General features: G+C 37.1%; 1 protein-coding gene across 1 annotated transcript in view; it reads left to right on the top strand.

Annotated features, from left to right (window-relative positions):
• Positions 1-20,044, top strand: part of LOC131975889 (CUB and sushi domain-containing protein 3-like) — a 231,777-nt gene that overhangs the window by 11,746 nt on the left and 199,987 nt on the right. Inside the window, exon 2 of the mRNA XM_059338703.1 lies at positions 4,357-4,579. Coding sequence (XP_059194686.1) covers positions 4,357-4,579 — 223 coding nt within the window. The remainder of the gene's footprint in view (positions 1-4,356; positions 4,580-20,044) is intronic.

Here is a 20,044-nt window from a genome sequence, read left to right on the forward strand (position 1 = left end):
CTTTGAACAAGACAAATGTTTACAACTATGTTCTTATTATAGATTCAGCTTTTGTGTAGATGACAGTGCTTAACATAATACAAGCTTATATGATTCACAGCATTGAACAAGGGAGATTGTAATTCATACTGGATAGCTTTTAGAAAAAAAGGAAAAACAAGTGGGGCAATAGATAGTGTGTGTGTGTGTGTGTGTGTGTGTGTGTGTGTATTTGGTGGGGGGGGGGGTTACTGGCTGTAGAGGCAGTGAATGAAAGTTGAGTTAGATGAAGAGAAGGTGAGAGAAGGTGTGCGAGAGTTGCAAAGATACTGAAGGATGAAAGGAATACATAGATCTGAGAAGGAGAGAGAGATGTGGATAGAGGGAAATACATATCTCAGCAATGAGCATCTGTTCTGTCATCTTCAGGACATCGCAACAATCAGACACACAAACACTGCTAAGCAGTTCACACAAACAGGCATTACTCTGAACATTAGTCATCTAATGCTTGACAAATGCTGATATATTTCAGGGACTGATTGAGCTCCGTGGATGCTGTCCTTGCTGTAGTTCTTAACGCAAGAGAGCCTCACATAAAAGCAGTTATTTCTGACTTGACTTTTGAAAACTGTCAGGGTCTAATTGGTTCTGAGCCCCACACAAGGTTTAGGGTCTTCTCTCTGTGCTCTGCTGATATCCTCAGGTTTATCCTATAATGGTTAGCCGCAGTTACAAATTTGTGTGGTAACCTCCCCACATCTCAAGTCTGCTTTACTTTTACTTGTGCTCATAGTTATGCAGCAGTGATTAAAACTGCATGTGTCTGGTTCCATATATTTTTAACTGCAGTCTCCCTCTAACAGACATCCAGTCAGGAAGAGTGCAACAAAGGTTCAGTAACTAACTTAAAAAAAAACCCCTCTTTGTCACGTTTGCTCTAACTGTCACTATATCCTGACATTCATACATGACACAGACAATCTGTGAAAAAATCTGGTACCTCTGTCTCCTCCTAGTGGCATTTTCATGATTGCTCCCCATCTGAAGACAAACAGCCAATCAGTGCAGAGGAGTCTCGAATGTAACGTCACCAACTGCTCATGAACTGCAGTCAAACTGTTGTGTCACTGCATTGCCTATTTCTTGTGTCAAATACTTATAGAAACATATTTTACTGTGCTGTTTATCTGTAAAATGAGAAAGTTTGTAACCTGGCTGCAATGTTGAAAACAGTCAAGCCAAACCAAGCTCTGCCCAACAATACACTCAAATATGTTTTTGGAAAATTTAGGGGTGAGGAAAGTGCTGTCTGGTTTAAATCTGTGGAATCTTGCAAATGTGAGCACTAGCAGGAGGCAGCTGTACCACTGTCAGGATATATAGTCCGAGCAACTAAGACAAAATCGTATTTTGATAAAAGTTTACAAATGAACCTTCAAAGAGATATCCCAGCTATTTAGTATTGCCATTTCACAGGAGACACATTTATTTAAAAAAAAAAGCATGGTCAAAATCAAAGCAAAAGAGCACAAAGAGACCTCATAGCTTTTAGTTGCTAGTATGGGCAAAGTAAGTTCCAGAACACTGGATTCTGCATTTCTCATAATGCATATGAATAGCATCTTTCACTAGACCCTCCCTACCTACAATATGTCCCAAGCTTTCAAACCCCACACTTCCAATTAGTAACACAGACTTACCGTGATAAAGCCTCCAGCCCAAACTGAGATATCCCTGATGACATTATCAGGTTTTTTTTCAGCCTTTAGGAAACTCCCTAAAGAGACATACAAGACATTATACAACTGTTCCTGGCTGAGTAACACTCCTCGTAAAAGTTAACTATACACGTCTTTGTTGCTGCCACTGAGAGTACAGTTGTGTCATCCTATAGCCATTGCCAGGTAAAACTTAGGTTAAGGGAAATGTATTCATAATTATGCTCATAAAAATGGAGGAGGTGACTTTCCAAGATAAACAATGACTGAAGCTGTACATCAGTATTCAAATAGTGTGTTGTTATGCATTTCTGCCCTCATAATGATCTGATCCTCCTGCTTTTACTGAAGTGAATTAAGTCTTAACTGTAAGTACAGCAGCCACTGTAGATGGGCTCACTTTCAGTAATGGACATGTCTTCCTCGGACTTCTTTTTTAAAGCTATTTTAAACAGTCAGTGTGGGCGTGGATCATTTTGCCATGTTGTCAAGTGCTATTTATTAGCTCTAACTTTTCTTGCATATATCTAGTCAAACAACCAATTCCTTTAAGGTGGAAGCACAAGCAAAATGTAGCTGCTAGGGAAATATGTTGCTGGCTCTTTTGGTGGCAGCTTTGTAAAAATGAATGCAATGTGGATCAGACAGGCTCTGTTTCACTTCATTAAATTCAAGAATGTGTGACAACTCAAGGTAGATGATCACTGAAAATAGAAACAGGCGACAAAACCCTATGTGAAGATCAGCCTGCAATAACAAATATGACAGTAGCTTTTGGTCAAACACAGCTGCTGCCACTCTGCAATGACTCATCCACACTTTTACAGTCATGCTGACAACTTTGATGGATCAGTGAAGAGGGCTGTTGTGCTAAATACGACATTCCTGAGAGCACTTGAAAGCATCAATAATGCACCGTGTCGCAGGTTGGATCATGTTGACCCTGTAGGCGGCGAATCAATGCTGCAAATTTGCCATGATCACCCTGTTTGCTCAATGGTGGCGGGAATAATTGCAACTTAGACATGCAGCAAACCTTGGCAAGATTTTTCTCTACTGGATTTAGAGCAGCAGCTCATCAACACAACATCATAAACCTGTATGGGTAAGAAATATATTACATAACTGTATCTATATGAAGGTCAGGCCACTTGATCAGGGGATACAGGAGGAGTGAATTGGTCTCAGGGCGGGTCAGCTATCTGGACATTACATATAGATATACTATACTGTCAGGGATTTTGGGTCAGGACCCCTATGAGAACAATATCCTGAAGGTATTGCAAGATGTAAAGATTGCGTAAAAATGTTGCAGAGAATTATCATATTTGTGATAACAGAGTTGTTTTTGTGAAATATAAACAGCGGCAAGGCTTTGTCCAAAAATAATGAAACAGCGAGACAACAGGGAAATTAATTGTCAGTTTGTCTCAGAGTTAAACATTTTGTTTGCTCACATCAATTTATAAGAAGGCGTACTTATTATCAGGAAAAATTACTACTGTTTTTCCAGTTTGAGGCCATTTATGTTGCATAGCTGCCAAGTGATCTGTGTGTTTTGCTCTTTTTTTTTCTAGCACGGCAGTGCGTGTGTGTGTGGTCGACACTATGCAAAACATCCTTTACCTACTGAGTGTGAAAAGCTAATTACACTAGGAGTAAATTGTGGGGGGGAACCATGCATCTTAATTAAGTTTGCATTCATTAGACAACATGCAAGATAGCCTCAAATAAAATTGCACTTTTTTTCTTGACAACGTGTGTATGGGCATGTTCATATGTGTGGGAGTATACTGGATGTGGAAGAGCAGATGTGATTGTGTGAGAAAAGGAGTGCTGTAAATGTCTGTGCATGAGTGAGATTGATTATATTTGTATGTGTTTGAGTTAGAGTTACTTAGCTGTGACACATTTTCTAATTTACATGAATACCACGAAGGTTAGCCAAGCAATCAGATTATTGTAGTTTGGGAATGATAGTATAATGCTTAACCTAATATGTCAACAGTATTGATTTTCAGGAAGCCAGTGCAGCAAGGTGCAAAGATATATGCTGTGTGAGCTACGAAACAGATTGGAAGACCTTGCTTGTTGCTTGTCTCGAGGGCTTTCTGACCCAGTGGAAAGAAGCCGACAGTAATGATACATCAATAGCTTTTTGTTTGATATAATACAAAAAAGTACCACTGTAGTTTTCAATTATTTATTTCTCCATAATGGCAGTGGAAATTGTTGCATTCTATTCCTTTTTTATTTTAATTTGAATGGGAACTGAAAACTTGGCTCTTATTCAGCCCGTTGCCAGATTTCGCTCACAGCTTCTGCCAGCTGAGAACAATGTGGATTTTACAAACAATTTGTTCTCAGTTGAAGAAATATTGCACCTGGACTTTATAGGGTGCACACAGTTGTAACAATAAATATGTTACTTGGAATAGCATCTGTAACTATTTAAAAGTTGTAAAGCCATTCTGTTTATTTATTGCAGCTTGGATGTTTAGAACAGGCACAATTAAGTGCATTTTTCTGTCAGGATCTTTACAATTTACTCCTCTTTTTATGTGTTAAAGAACATTTTATTTTTTTATCTTCTCAATTGAGTCCTATACACTCTCTGTGCGGTTGATAATGACTGTGTTTTTCTTTTTCTTTTCAGGTTTTATCCATACTTGCGGAGGCACTTTAAAAGGAAGGAATGGGACGATAGAAAGCCCCGGGTTTCCATATGGATATCCAAATGGAGCGAACTGTACCTGGGTGATTGTTGCCGAGGAGGGGAGCAGGATTCATATAGTTTTTCAATCTTTCGCTGTGGAGGAGGAATATGACTTTTTATCTTTGTATGACGGGCATCCACACCCGGCTAACTTCAGGACGAGGTAAGGAAGCGGCCCTGAAGCCATGCACCTTGAAAGCTGTGTTTGAAGGCTGGCAGGCAGGGACAGGAAGTAAAAGGGAGGGAAGCCTTTAATGATCACTTCTGATGGAAGGTTCCCCTTTAATGTACACAGAGACTGCTTATTCTTGTCAGGCACGTCAGTCTGCTGTGTCCACTCTATTCTGACATGGTTTTGTGCAGAACTGAAGTCCCCTCATAAAACATTAGAAAATTCTCATTTGGATTTTACACATGAAACACTTACTTTAACTTTAAAGGGGATATATTTCGCTCAATTTCAGATTGATACTTGGATTCTGGGTTTCTACAAGAACATATTTAGATGATATGATGATTAAAGAACACATTTTTATTTTCTTATACTGTCTCAAACACTGGGTTTTGGCACTTGTCTCTTTAAGCCCACTCTCACAAAAAGGCCAAAGTTGCATTCCATATTGCATACATTTTCTTTACTTACATACTGTAGCTGCTTTAACAAAGTACATACTGTTGCATGCAGTATGTATACAATTGGGACTATTACTTCTTCATCATAACATTGTGTCATGAACTTTGCCCCTTCTGGCTCATTTATATACTGGACAAAGGATTATTGGTGAGAATAATATGTCATAATATTGGTCAGTGCAATAAGACATCCTGTTTTTTTGGCACTCTGCATTAGATATACTATATATTGGGACAAACACATTTTTTTTCTTGCATACTAAATCTGTTCCTGGCATACTTTTTTTATGGTAGTATGGGTATTGGCATGCACAGCAAGTCTGCTCTGATTGGCTTGTAGGTGAAAAAATATGGCTCAGATGAGGCGTGATAGATATTGTAATGAGTCTGTATGTGAGTTACGAGGAGGAGCAACATGTGAATGGCTTGTTGAATCCCATGTTTTCTGATTGAGGCAGTACACACAAAAAAATGACTGTGATACCTTATTTCCCAGTTTTTATTGTTCGCACTGAAAGAGAAGAGGAAAAAAACAACATAATTTTGGTTAAACACAAAGCACAACATAAAAAAGTCTAAAACTATTTCTTACACAAAACACAATTTTCATGGTGGCCATGCGTTTTGAAACCCATCAACCAACCCATCAAGAAGAATCCCCAGCATTTCTTTCTGAATGAGTTAGCTGTGTTGGCTTCAGTGATGCATGGGTCAGCTCAGTAGCCACCATCCTTTATTCAAATGCTTTACTGGAGAAGACAGAGGTAGAAGAAAAAATAAATATATAAAAATCAAACACAAAGATTTCTTGGTTACTTTTGTCACTGAACAGACAAGCAACTGTTTACTCAGTGTGCTTTCGGCATTTTCACAAAAGCCTCACATTTAAGTGATGTGGGAAGATTCTTCTGTGTGTCTTTTCATATTTATCCCTTTCTTCGCTATCTGTCTCTAACAGAATTATTAGACTCTCACTGTGTTTGATTTTACAGGACTGTAGATTCACACTATGCAGCTGTGTACTGCTCAATAATCAAATTTAATAAAGAAAAATGATAGTCGTGGGGAGACGACACTGCAGGATTTTTGCAGAGAATGCTCATTGTACTGAGCCGACATGTAAGATCTCATTAGTGATGGACAGAAGTTGGTGCCTGCACACAAAGAGGAGTATAGTATTAAAAACTGAGGTTTAGATTAAGGACATTTTCTTATAATTCACCATTCTTAAAGGTTTTTGTGTGACATATACTGCTCAAGGGTTTTCATTAATAAATAGTTAATGATGATTGTCATTAAACACACTTGAGCTAAATCAAACAAACCGTGCAAACTGGTTTAACTGTGCAGCCTGTCATCATTCACTTGCTACTGAAAAAATAGTAATTTGTTATATAATTTTTTTTTATGACCATAAAAAAGGACATTACATGTCTGATTCAGAAAGAATGTGAACGGCAGCATTATTGGGATATTCTTTTTCCTACTCTCTCAAATGAAACCTGCTTTAAAGAATCATTTTTTGGTTGGATTTCAAAGGGAAACGGCACAAAGGTTTCACACTCTCCTTGTCAAACCAAATTGCTCAAAATAAACCCATTCTTTATAGATAAGTGCCGCTGTGTACTATGAGAAGATTATCTCCTGTCTCAGCTGATACACACATCAGCTTTTAAACCTGTCAAAAGCTTTTTTTAAAAAGGACATCTTTGTGTCTGATTATCCACTTGTTCTCACAAGCATGCTCCATCAGAGGTGAGTGTGGGGTCCAGCATTTCCCTGTGAAACACTCAAAAAGACAGTGCCAAAATGATTTCTCCTCACTCATTTATCTGGCTCAACTTCAGTGGAAGTGGACCGAGGTCACATGCTAATAAAATGGAGGATGTATAGCAAAGAGTGGCAATGAAGGGGAATAATTCAAGAGCTGAATCATTGTTGATACTTTAGCAGCTGAATCACTTTAGATACTTAAAAGATTACGTTGCATAATGTTGTTTTCAAGGTCAGCCTCATGAAAGGTTTGTCACCATGCTAGTTGACTCCACATTTAATGGTCTCACATTGCTGCGAATATGTTCTATAAGCCTCAAAATGTAAGATATTTTGTCGATGAGCAATTATGGAGCAGTTCTTGGCATGGAAGTGACTTTGCATCCATATTGTTCTCTACAGAAGCAGGGTAAAGTATATTATCTACACGTTTTCTTTCAAATCATTGTTGCACAAGTACCCTAAATTAAGCCTCACCAACATATTCAGTATTATTACAACACATTGGCTAAAACCTGTGTGCTGTAAACAGAGGGCATTTTAATGCCAGTAATTTGAGTTTAATGGCAGCAAAATGGCACAACATCAACAAGTTATGTGATCACACATGCTGTTGACATTGCCTCATATGCTGAGATAAATTTATTGGCTGTTAAGTGTAACTAGTGTTGTCACAGTGCCAGGATTTTTACTTCAGCGCCAATAATAACTTTAAAATTCAGTGACACGAAAAAACACATTTTGAAGTGCATCTTTAAACTATATTTATACAGTGAGTGTTTCTCAATAGTAGTAGGCTGTCAGGCTCAAAGTGCATTCATGATTATAGTTTGCAAGTGTTGGAAAAGAGTGGACAAAAGACTCAGAGAGATAGCTCCTCCAGTGAGAAAAAAGACATTTAGGTCTACACCGTGAGGTCCCCGTAATAAACATAAGAGTACATCCCAAAATTTCCCATTATTCTTGAATGCGCCACAAATTTCCATGGACTGTAAATTTCCCAAAGTCCAGCTAAACTGTCATTAGACTGACAGCAAAGACAAAGAAAGAAGACGAGTAGAGAGGAGGCCTTAGCTTGACCTGTGCTAATAGTAAGTGTCTTGTTTAATGATTTTTCTTCTCACTTCTTCGTTTACATAATGAGATAAATTGCTCACATTAACATTAGCTGTGTGCAAAGTTTGCCAGATCTGGCTTGAAAACCGCTTTGCTAACGTAATGTAAAAAGCGCCACGTGGTATTAATGCTGGACACAGTTATTGATATTATTGACTAAGGTCATGGATACCAACATTGTAGAAAAATTAGCATTATCCCTTCGTCTGCAAATGTCAGGTAATTAGCTATGCGGGAAATAGCTGCATAATAAGAAAACTAACTAGACAATGCTATTTATTTGTATGGTGCAGCAGCGAAGGCATACGTTGCAGTGTGTTTACAGTAATTTAAAGTCTCAGTGATGTTGCCAAAACAAATTACTTGTTCAAAACTAACTGTTCAGTATCATTTTGTTTGTTGTACATGAATTAAGGTAAATTTGGTAGGGCTAGAAACAGGTTCTTACAGTGGTTTTCAAACTGGATTTAAAGACGTCAGTTGGGCTTGCTCTCTTTAAGTTTCCTCTCTCATTCAGTACCAGATCAGTTCATGACTCAAAACTGTCAAAGTACTGAAGCTCATGTCTTAACACCTAAACTCTATGCACATGTTTTATTAAATATCATATAACTTTACCCTCAATGGGAGAATTTTATAGATCCATATGAAATGTCGGAAATTGGTTTGATTGATTTTGTTTAAAAATTGACACATTAGGGCTGAGTGGTGTTTGAAATCCATATCAAGGTATTAATAGTAATGCTTTTTTGATAGACCATAATATGGCAAGCAGAAGCAAAATCATGTAGAAGAGACTCAAGCTGGTGTTTAGTTCAAATTCAAATTCAGACTAACCAAGTAAGACAAAAAGACTACTGCCTACACTGGCAATGGATAAGGATATGTACTGTAGCAACATCATCATCCAGAGATCTACGTCAAATCACATGGGACGTGGTTTCTGGAAGGGCTTGGGAAATCATTTTACATACTGTAACCAAAAGTGAAAGTTTGGATTTGAATGCATTAGAAACAATATCAAGTAACCAACATTCCCCTTAATGGGCATATAAGATCCACAAACAGACAACACTTCCAGTCCAAAATTAAAAATAAACAATACACTAAATGTCAGTGGGTTTAATGGAATTCAATTGAATGTACATTGATTGAGTTTTGTGAAGTCATATGCACCAGTAATTTTTCCCATGGTTTATTAGACTCCCAATGGTGGAAGAGGAACCATTGAACTCATGTTATTCCTATGTACGTTGATAGTTCAGTAATTAAACTTGTACTGTATGATAATGCACACTTGTGTTTTGGGGATATAGGATCTTTAAAAAGATGACTGTGAAACAATCTAGACATTGTCTAGACGAGTAATGTGTACAATACAGTTCATGTGGGTGTATAGAATATCAAATATATTGGGCTAATTGTTTCTGTTGATGCTCTGCTGCAGAATATATTGCGAATATCCTTTCTTAGGTATCAAGCGCTTGAGATTTTTTCCCACTGTTATTGTGTGTGACAGTGTAAGACCACAAAATGATTAATTATTATTATTATCATTATTAATAATTATTAAATATAAATAAATATAAATTAAATATGATCAATTTTACTGTTATTAAAGAATTCACTAACTCTTACATCGGTTCACGTACAATCGCAAGGCATCCAGCTCAAAAGCCCTGTCATAACATCTATCTTTAAGAAGCTCATAAGCTCATGTGTAAATTCACCTTGATCTTAATTTTTGAAGTCATAGTTAAAGATGGTGTTTTATTGGATTACATATTGAAAGATGTTATGTGTTGTTATATTTTTTGTCCGTTTCATTTGAGAAACAGCACAGTATAATGCAGTCCAGTACAACCGCATCACTATATATATATATATATATATATATATAGTTTATTGTCGTTAAGTTTTTAATACAATGAAACTTATGCGTTATGCTAAAACATTAAGTATAATTAATACCCTTTAATATGGCAGTCAGCATTATAGGCATCTTAAATGTAGACTGTGGGAGATCAGTTGTATTGGATTGCCTTAGATTGCACAGGTGTACCTTATAAAGTGGCCCCTGAGTGTAAGTGTCTCGAATTAGCTTTTAAGAGCCATTGCTGATTAGCAGTGTCAAATATAGGGTTAACCATTTGCGAAACAAGACACTCGAGAGGATATTTTGCTGAGACTTTTTAAATTCACATGGAACTAATCCCTCCATTCAGAGCGAAGGAGGAAAAGCACAACTAATTCTTGCTACAAGACAAAAGCAAATGGCTCAAATTCTGATGGGTTTTTGCTGATCCGACCCAAACCTCTAAATAGCAACGTTGTTCTTTGTGTTTTAGTCACACTTTTGTTTTTTTTCCAACTGGTGGATTTCCTCACAATGTGGGACTATGTTGTGTGGCGCCAGAAAACGATAATTCCATGACACAGTCTTTGCTATGCCTCTAGGGCCCAAAATGTACGCTAGTAGAACGCCTGCTCTTACACAATTAATTCTCTCCAAAACAAAAATTGCTAAGAAAAAGAAAAAACAAGCTTCCTTACCTTGTGTTTTCTTACCTTTTGTTTAACTTTGTTAAGAAAGATGCAGCACAAACTTTCCAGCAACTTGTTCTGAAAGATGCTCATTTCCATATGGCAACACCTGAAGTTTTTTTCTCCTCCTGTTTTCCCTGTTTTTCCTTTCCTTCTCTGAATCTATATTGATGTGTTGTTCGCTCAGGTATAGCGTCAGCTGGAATAAATAAGAAGGTGAACACAGTGACAGGCAGCCATTTTTTCCGACATTCCTTTCCCCCTTCTAGGGTAATTATAAATAGAAACCTTGATAGAGATTAAAGAGGCCTTTAATTTATTAATGCTTTTAATTAATTAAGGAAGAAATTCAGAAGGGAACACGACAAAAGCGACAATGAATTTTTAACATGAAAAAGAATCGACAACCTCGTGATGGACCTGATTAGTGTGTCTCCCCATTGATCTATGTATTCTCTTTGCTCTGTGAAGTTTTTCCCTATTCCTCTCACTCTGTGCTGCACTTATATTTTGTACAATCCCTCGTGCCTGAGAATGGTTGAAGCACTCATTATGGCTGAGGATGGTAGAGGAAAGGAGGTGAGTTAGTGTATTACAGCCTTTTATTCCAGTGTTGCCCTGCACAAAGAATGACCTCATCAATAGGGCTACACTATTATTGCCGTAATGATAATCACAGTTATTTTGATCAATATTGTAATCACGATTATTCATCATGTTAGGGAAAACATCTGTATTTTTATTGCACTACTTTTAAACAAACAATAGGAACAGTTTTTAGTGTCCGGAGTTTGTTGTAAACAAACAGAGATCGCTAAGTGAACACCTCCTGCAGCAGCAGCACATACACACTGTACTGCTACAGAGCTAACTGCTAGCCTATTAGCAATTTGCAGACTGGACGCTAATGGGTAAACATCCCTTCCGGCTCTACAGCTGGGAAAGACTGCTGCAGGAGGACTGTGCCGCTTCGACTCGTTCTTACTGGGGATTTCCACCAGCCGCGGAACGGCCGCGTGTATTCGGCTGGCCCCCGCGGCTCGCTAAGAAAAGTTAGAAGGACTCTCCAATAACACCAAAAACAGTCGCTGGAGTTGTCGACAGTTGCTTTTTTGAAACATAGTCACTAAGGAAAAGTCGCTAGATATAGCAAAAAAAGTTGGTAAGTTGGCAACACTGCTTCGCCAGCTTTTAAAAATGGCGCGTGTTGTTGTTGCGTCGAGTATTACGTCACATCCTGCTTAGCGTTCTATCCAATCAACAACCAGGCTTTTTTTAGGGGAGAAAACAGTCCTGCCCCCTGGTGGTTGGTGGACTACTGGTGTAGAAAGTGCTTGATTAGATATGCAGGAGAGCCCTCATTTTAAAATTGGATTGCCGACGATCAGGTTAATTTAATCGTGGCGGCCAAAATTGTGATCACGCATCTGTCATTATACAATTACTTTGAAAAACGCACAGAGTGCTCTATTGATGAAGGCTTATTTTGATTTGATTGATTTGTTGGATTTTTTTCTTAGATATAGAACCATGATTTCTTCTGAGTAAGCAATCTCACTGACCAAGACCCTTAACTAAACCCAGAATTTAACACTGTAACCATGAACACCAAACAGTTTTGTGACTGTGAAAGTAAAAATTGGGTCTTTTTAGTCACTTTGCATGACATGTCAATTTGAAACTTGACTCTGGTGAATGGGCCGGGGGCTAGTGTATTTTAAAATTTGAAATATTTCTGTTTTTTAACTACTCCAACAGCTTTACTATGCTGTTGCTTTAGGAGTTTGCTTGGAATACTTTATTGTGTAGATATATGTAGGAGGTGTCCTCCGATAATCAAAGAGACCAGATAAGCAGGTGACACCATATAAAACTGAGGGCTAAGCTCAGTTCCATCAAATCTTGCTGAGGAACCTTTTTTACATGGTTTGTTAATCTATTTTGTCAGTGCCTATTTTTTCTGACCATCATGCAAAAGCACTTTTGTTTTCTTCTAAAAAACTTGGAGTAGGACTAGTAATTATCCTTCTCTCTTTCTGCTTTGCTATCAAAGTACTTCAGACTCAGACCTTGTGGAGATCTGCTTTCAAATCCGAATGCAAACACAGCTTTGCTTCAAAGTGAAGCTTTCAATCGCAGGAGACTTATTAAACAAGTGTAACGCCAGCCTAGTTCTTGATCAATTCAAATTTAAATAAACAAATAAAAAATTTTATGCAGGACCACTTCAGGACATCACGTCATACTTTTTTTATGGCCCTTACACTGGAGAAAATCTACTTTGCCTTGGATCTATGAGTCACACATACTTCATCAGCACAACCACACTGAAGCAAATTAAGTCAAAATAATTCTAGTCAGTTAGTGTACTTTGCACATTTAATTTTACGAGTGAGTTTTTATCTTGTTTTCAACAACTTAAAGCTCGTCATCTAAATCAAACCAGATTTGCATAGTTTTGTCTTATTGCCGAAGTGTGTTGCAACAATTGGAAAAAAAAATGTCCTGTACATTCTCATTTGAGTAAGAAAGTACTCAATGTACAACCCTTTCCATATTTACAGTCTTCTACAGTAGAGTGGACAGCATACATTACATGTATGAATCATAGTAGTCAGGTTAATGGTTAACAGGACTTAGTCTGACATTTATCTTACATATTTAACCATTTTAACCCTCTTAGTCATTTCAAATGGCACTTCCATAGTTTAAGGTGGTAGAATGTATAAATATCTGACTCTTGAGTCAGTGTGTTTTATGTCGTGTATTATTACTCTCTTGTTATGCGCTGTGATAAAATCCTGGAGGCTGAACTGTACTAGTCATGGGACAAGTGGTGTCACTAGTGCCAAGTGGTTAGTTTACAATGTCTATTTCTATCACAGAGAGTAATCAGTGCAGAAAGAACATGTGGAGTGCAGAACAATTATGCAGCGGGCTATTGTTAAATGACATAAAGGAAAGAAGTTTGTTGCTATGGAGTTCTGTTTAGCCACAACCAATTTAAGTACAGTTCCTGTATTGTAGTTTGAGGATGAAGAAAATAAATTAAGACAAAAAACAATACAGTATTGCATGCATAGAAATGAATAATGTAACTTGTAAGTAGAGCTGAAACGATGTGTCAAGAAGTCGATAAGTTGATTGACGTCATTGGTCACTGTTTTGATGATTAAATGATCGTTTTTGTAAAAAAAATTAAAGGAAAAACAAAAGTATTGGCTGGTTTCATTGTGAGCTTTTTAAATGTGAGAATTAAATTGTTTTGTCATACATAATAATAAATTGAATGGCTTTGGTTTTTGGGCTGTCAGTTGGATAAAGCATACTATTTGAAGATGTCACATTGGACTTTGAGAGAAATTACATAGGGCATCTTTCACTGTTTCCTGAAATGTTATAGGCAAACAATTATTCAAAAATAATGAGAATTGTTAGTTGCAGTGCTACTGGTAAGCCATTTATACCAAATCTAACTTCAGTCACAAGCAAATCAAAAGTCATGATGGGCAAGTAACTGTGTCACTCACTGTGACTTTTTTACTTGATAAAAATATTTTTTCAATGAATTGAAAGTAGCTTGAGGTTATTATGAAGTAAAACCAGGATTCATGGCAAAGCTGCACATGCCAGAACCAAATATACCAGAACCAAACTGTAGATGGCAAACTTAGTTAGTTTGTGTATTTGAAATGATAGCTCATATTTATCCCACTTTTTATTTTGCATTTGACATCCTGCCCATTCAGATCAGGAGAATAACATGCAGATGCATGATACTGTAAAAAATGACAATGCAAATCTAAATTAAAGTTGAGTGGCACACAGAGAGGAGGATATTAACTTTCTGACCATTCACAAGGCATTCTCCATATTACATTTCCCTTTGCAATTCAAGAAATAACATTTTTTCATTTTTCACTGGTATTAGACCGGGAAGAGCACAGGATGAATTAATTGATAGGCCGATTTGACCTTTATCACTGCAGTTATTAAAACGAAATGTCAGTGTCTGGAGCTGCTGTAAAGAGTTATGACATGTCATGACCAAATAAGTCTATTATTTATCGCCTGCTGTTTTCATTGTTTCGAGGAGGTTGCTTGCAGGAAGCCCATGACTCACATTAGAAATAACATGCCTTATTTTGCTGTGCTACTAACAATAAACTAAAGGCAACTGTTTCACTTTAATTGTTGCTTACTAGGTAAGATCAGTCAGAACACTAAGGGGCTCTTCCCCCCTCTGTCTGATTTTGTTCATTTTTTCCTTCTTTCCCAGGAGAAAGAAGAACAAAGAGGTTAAGAGCAGTGTAGCATCAAGATGTGGGCAAAGGCAAACAAAGAGATACAAAGAGACAAAGCGACACAAACCGTGAAACAGCAAGACAGGAAAAGGAAAAGTAACAGTGAATAAGAGCAACCTCATGCAGCGAGAAAGTGAGAGAGAGAGCTAGTGTGACAGAAAGAGCTAGTGCGACACAGAGGGAAAGACAGATGGAGGTAGAGAGACAGTGAGTCAGACAAATAGAGGTACATCATTCCCGTCTCTCTCTCTTCTCTCTCTCTCTAAAGCATGCTGCTACCGTGACACACTAATCAGATGGCGGGAATGTCTGACAGCTACCTTCAGGGCTGATGTAGTGTGTTCAGGTGGAAGGAGAGGCTGCATCTGTCCAGGCAATCATTGGCACACGGTTCCCAGGCGCACATAGTCATACTGCTGCCGCTGGTGTTGCTTTGATCTATAAACGGGGGGCGCCATAGCTGTTCAGACACCTGCCGTCTCTAGACCTACAGTGACATTCTTGGTTGACCTGGAGTCCAGTACTACGAGTGTAATGATACTCCAAATTAGGGGTGGGCGATATGGCCCTAAAAGAATATCACGATATTGCAGGCTATTTTTGTGATAACGATATTCTCGACGATATTAGGTAATACTTCAAAAGATATAAAAAATATGATTTTTTTTAGTCTGTATAAATAATTAAAAATCTAAAATGTAGTTTGAAGTGCAAATCTCAACAGTTGCCAAATACAAAAAAATGTACTCTTGAGTAATAGCAAATTATAAAAATAACCATTTAGGGGTTCCGGGGGCAAATTTTAATGACATTAATGACAAGGAGAATAAAGGTTCTTGTATGTTTTATTTAAGGCAAATTCTGTGGTGGATTCTGTTAACACACTGTGCTCTTATTTTGAAAGCTGCATGTGTTTAGCGACAGGGAGTAAGTAGCTTTTTGTGATTAAAACAACTTTAACCACTACATCAAGAAGTAAGAACGTTGCCAATATCATGATATGCATTTTTTTTAACCATAAAAAAAATATACCGATATTATTGTGAACGATACGATATGGCACACCCCTACTCCAAATCCACGATTGGGTTCAGACGTCAATTTTACGTTTAGTCTGTTGAGAGAACCATTGCACCCCTGTCCAATACAGATGCAGATGAATCACTTTATATCTAACTCACACTTTTCAGTTTCTATTCATACAGTTGCAAAAAGTTTTATTTAGTACTTTTAAAAAAAAAAAAAATTTGTAAAGAAAAGCTTTCTGTCATCTCGTATAAGTTCTTGTCTCACTCGTCCCTATAAAAAGTTATAATTACTCTATGCTGTACCACTCTGAAGAATGTTTTTGTTTGTGAACAGGCTTTGATCAAATTCATCGAAGCATTTTCATGCAAATAATTTGTTTCTGACTTTGTATGACCTCTAATGCACTTTCATCATCATCACCACAGGTCAAAACCAATAATGTTTCTGATTGGGTACAAATGGACTGCATTATCGACTGTACAGTGGATGACCTTGTTTTAATGGGATCAGAATTCTGTTGTCACAAAATTATTGTGTGTTTTAATCCAAACACTCCTCTGTACTTTCAGCCCAACATATAGTAGATGTAAGATATATTAAGATAGGCAGATCCTATATTTGGTTCTGTTTAGCGTTCATGTAAAGTTATTAATTGGACATAAAAATGGTTTACTTTAAACTCTCTCTTATGGAATCCTAATTGGTGTGGAAAAAAAGTTCCTTTCTTGTCAGTTTATAAGGGCGCTAAATCAAATCTTTCATTATGATGCAATATTATATTGATTGACAAAACCACATCACAAACCATATCACAAAGTGCTACGATATGACTTTGATTTGATTTAGCTAAGGGGATGTGAGACAATATTTTTTGCCCATTTAACATCATCACAAACTCACAAAAAGCAACTAAAATACAATTTCAATTTTATCTTTTTATATACCAATTGTATCTCTTGCAGACATTTAAATGAAAGACTCAGTATCAATTATCTTTCTGCAGAATAACATACTGCACCTTTTAAATGCATGTGATCCAACTGCCAGTTGCTATTAGGGATTGGCGATATGGACTAAAACATTTATGCCGATAATTTCTGGTATTTATCACGGTAACGATAAAAATGACGATAAATAAACACCAATTCAGCCTAATCTTTTTGACTATAAATCTATCATCAAAATAAGAATAAAGGCTACTAAACTACATCAGTTAAGTTCAATTAGTACACCTGTAGTGCAAAAATGTGAGAACAGAATCTATTTATTAAATGTATTAAAAAAATTTGCCACACAGGTGTTAAAAAAACCCTGTTAAAACAGCAAAAATAACTTGGCTTATAAAAATCACAAAGTAGTGCAACTGCAAATAGAATCTGATAAATTCAGAAACAAGATTAATAAATAAAAGTTCACTGAGAATGAAATCCAATCAGTAACGTCTGATGAAAAAATATGTATGTAGAAATTACCAGGGGCTAGAACATGCCACAAATACTAGTGTAAGTTTTCATACACATAACACTTCACTCAAGCATATAATGGACAAATGTTATAACAAAATGCAAGTCACCATTTCTTCTGTTGGGTTACAAAATAGTGCAAATGACAACATGATAAATAAAAAACAAAAATAAAAACACGTAAAAACTGAAATACTCTGGTGTACAAGAATGTGGAGAACGAAGCTGACAGCAATATTTGTATGCATGTATGTACCTATGTACAAGCTGACAATCTTCTTGCAGACTCCCACAGCTCTGTCCAACCTGCTGTCCCTCATGCTTCTCTCTGCAACGCAAAACAAAAACAACAAAACAAACAAGGAATGAAAATTCAGACACTTGTTTACAGAATTGTTTAATATAAATTAAGTCTATTTCAGTTCACATTAGTCTATGTCAGTGAATTTATAATAATAATAAAAATAAGATATAATAATACTTTTATTTATATAGCACCTATAAAGAAATGTGTTAAATGCTCATGTATACAGTAAACGGACAGTAAGATCAGTACTCACCAACAGCAGTGTGCAGGTTATGCCTGAAGCAGGACAGACTTGTCCACTGTCCATGTTCAGGCACACCTGTTTGGCCTCGTCCGGTTTCCATTCCTGCAGAAATTGCTTCAAACCGCTCGCAATATTTTCACCCGTGTGGTCATCTGAGAAAAAACTTGTCTGACGGCAACAGCTGTTTAAACTCCAATCACTCGTTATGTAGTGAACGGAAAGGCTAATGTCCGGCTCAGTTGCTCAGCTAATACACGTGTCTGTGGTTGAAGCAAAAAACTCCACTGTAGACAGCAAACTGTCTGCAAACTTTGCACGACTTTGCACATGGTGAATTGCTGCTCCGGGTCAGACTTTTTAAAACCAAACCAGTTCCACACTGTTAAACTTTTTACTGTAAAATTACAGTAAATTACTGGCAGCAGTTTCGCAAGTAAGTTACTGTAAAATTTACAGTACTTCTACTGTAATATAGAAATACAGGTCCATTTACTGACAAACTGTCTCATAATGAAGAAAAAACAATAGCGTGACTTGTAAATGTTTAACTCTAAATGATGTTACAACTAATCCATTTAAACTCTATGTTAGGATTACTGGAAAAACAACACATTGTGATTATTTCAGCCGAGACAAAAAAGAAATAAAATAAAACTTGTCTTCTTTTTCGAAAATAATGACTTTATTTTCCTGACATGCTTAGCTGAAAACAGTAAATTCCTGAAAAAAAAATATAATTTTGATCGTTGGAATGCCTGAGCAATCATGATAACTCCCACAATGCATTGTTTTCACAGCAATATACTGTACAATCATAATACAGCAAGTTACTGTTAGAATTTGACGGTAAATTTACAACAAAGCCTTTCAGTGTAGATAACGGAGCTGGAGCCCCGTTTAGGAACGAGCTCCTCGCTGCCTGGCGTTTCTGCTCCGCCATCCGCCATTGTTGTTTATATTCCACATGTGTTGGGCTACGAGTGTGTCGCGTACTTTCCTAAGTCATTAATGGAAATTTAATTTATTGTTTTTAACCTGGGATGAAATATTCTTACCGTGAGGAATGTTATTGAGGATATATCGTAAACGATAACATCGCCCATTCCTAGTTGCTATGACAAATTGAACAAACTTTTGACAATCAGTAGTTTCTATACTTGTATCAAACTTAGATTTCTTGTTAAATGTTCATTTTGACTGTGATGCTCTCAACTATTGCATTTTACCGTCTCTTATTAAAATGAATTCCTTGTGAGTCAGGCCTACCTCCCAAAGTCAGATTAGGGCATAATCCAGTATTAAGGATGTCTTCTTTGTAGAGTTTTAAAAAAGGAGTGTGATTTAGTTGCAGACTTATGCCTGCTATCACACTCACAAGCTCCTTGTGTTTGAGGAGACGACAAGACCCATGGTGTTTATTTGTTAATGACATTTTCCAACCATTCACCTGATGCTCCTGTTGCCAAAGCAACAGGTGGCAGTGAATGCCAGATGACGCTGATCTCTTCGTCTGCTTTTTTGTTCAAGGTAGAATGAGCAGGATTTTCTTGAAAACATTATAATTATCCCTCTTAAACACCACTTATGGCCCACTGGAGTGTGGGGGGTCTGCAGGGACCCTGCTCTTTTCATTTTGCTTGTTTGGGACAATTCTGGTATCAGCCTATGTGCACAGGGTGTGTAGCCCAAAGTCACAATGTGCAGTGTGTGAGGGCTGGACTCTGTTGAATTTAGTGATAATTTACAAATATAGCAAGGCGGAACTAAAAGTTTCACACTCTAGTTTTTTCAAAAACTTTTCTGGCAACTGCTGTTAGGGGGTGTGCATGTCTGTGTCGTTGAGCTGGGGAAGAGCTGGGTAAAATGTGCTTCTTCGGTTTAAAAAAAAAACTAAAACACGTAAGATTAGAGGTACCAGAAATTAGTTGTTGATAACGATGGCAGTGAAACGCCACTATTCTTAATACTGATTTCAATTCAATGGCACAAAACAAGAAGAAAACTCTCTTTTGAGTCTTCCTGGCCACTAGAAGGGCTGAACTTTTTTTTAACTAATATTATGATTGCAATTTAATCTGCAAATATTATTTTAATTGTTCATCTTCTGTTTTGTTCACAAGCAATAATTCATTCTATAGTCTATCAAACACAACACTGAATAGAAACAAACTGTTCTTTTCTATTGGTAAGGTCTAAAAGTTATAATGAAATGAGA

Source organism: Centropristis striata, chromosome 8 (genome assembly GCF_030273125.1).
Source record: "Centropristis striata isolate RG_2023a ecotype Rhode Island chromosome 8, C.striata_1.0, whole genome shotgun sequence".
NCBI classification, from domain to species: Eukaryota; Metazoa; Chordata; class Actinopteri; order Perciformes; family Serranidae; genus Centropristis; species Centropristis striata.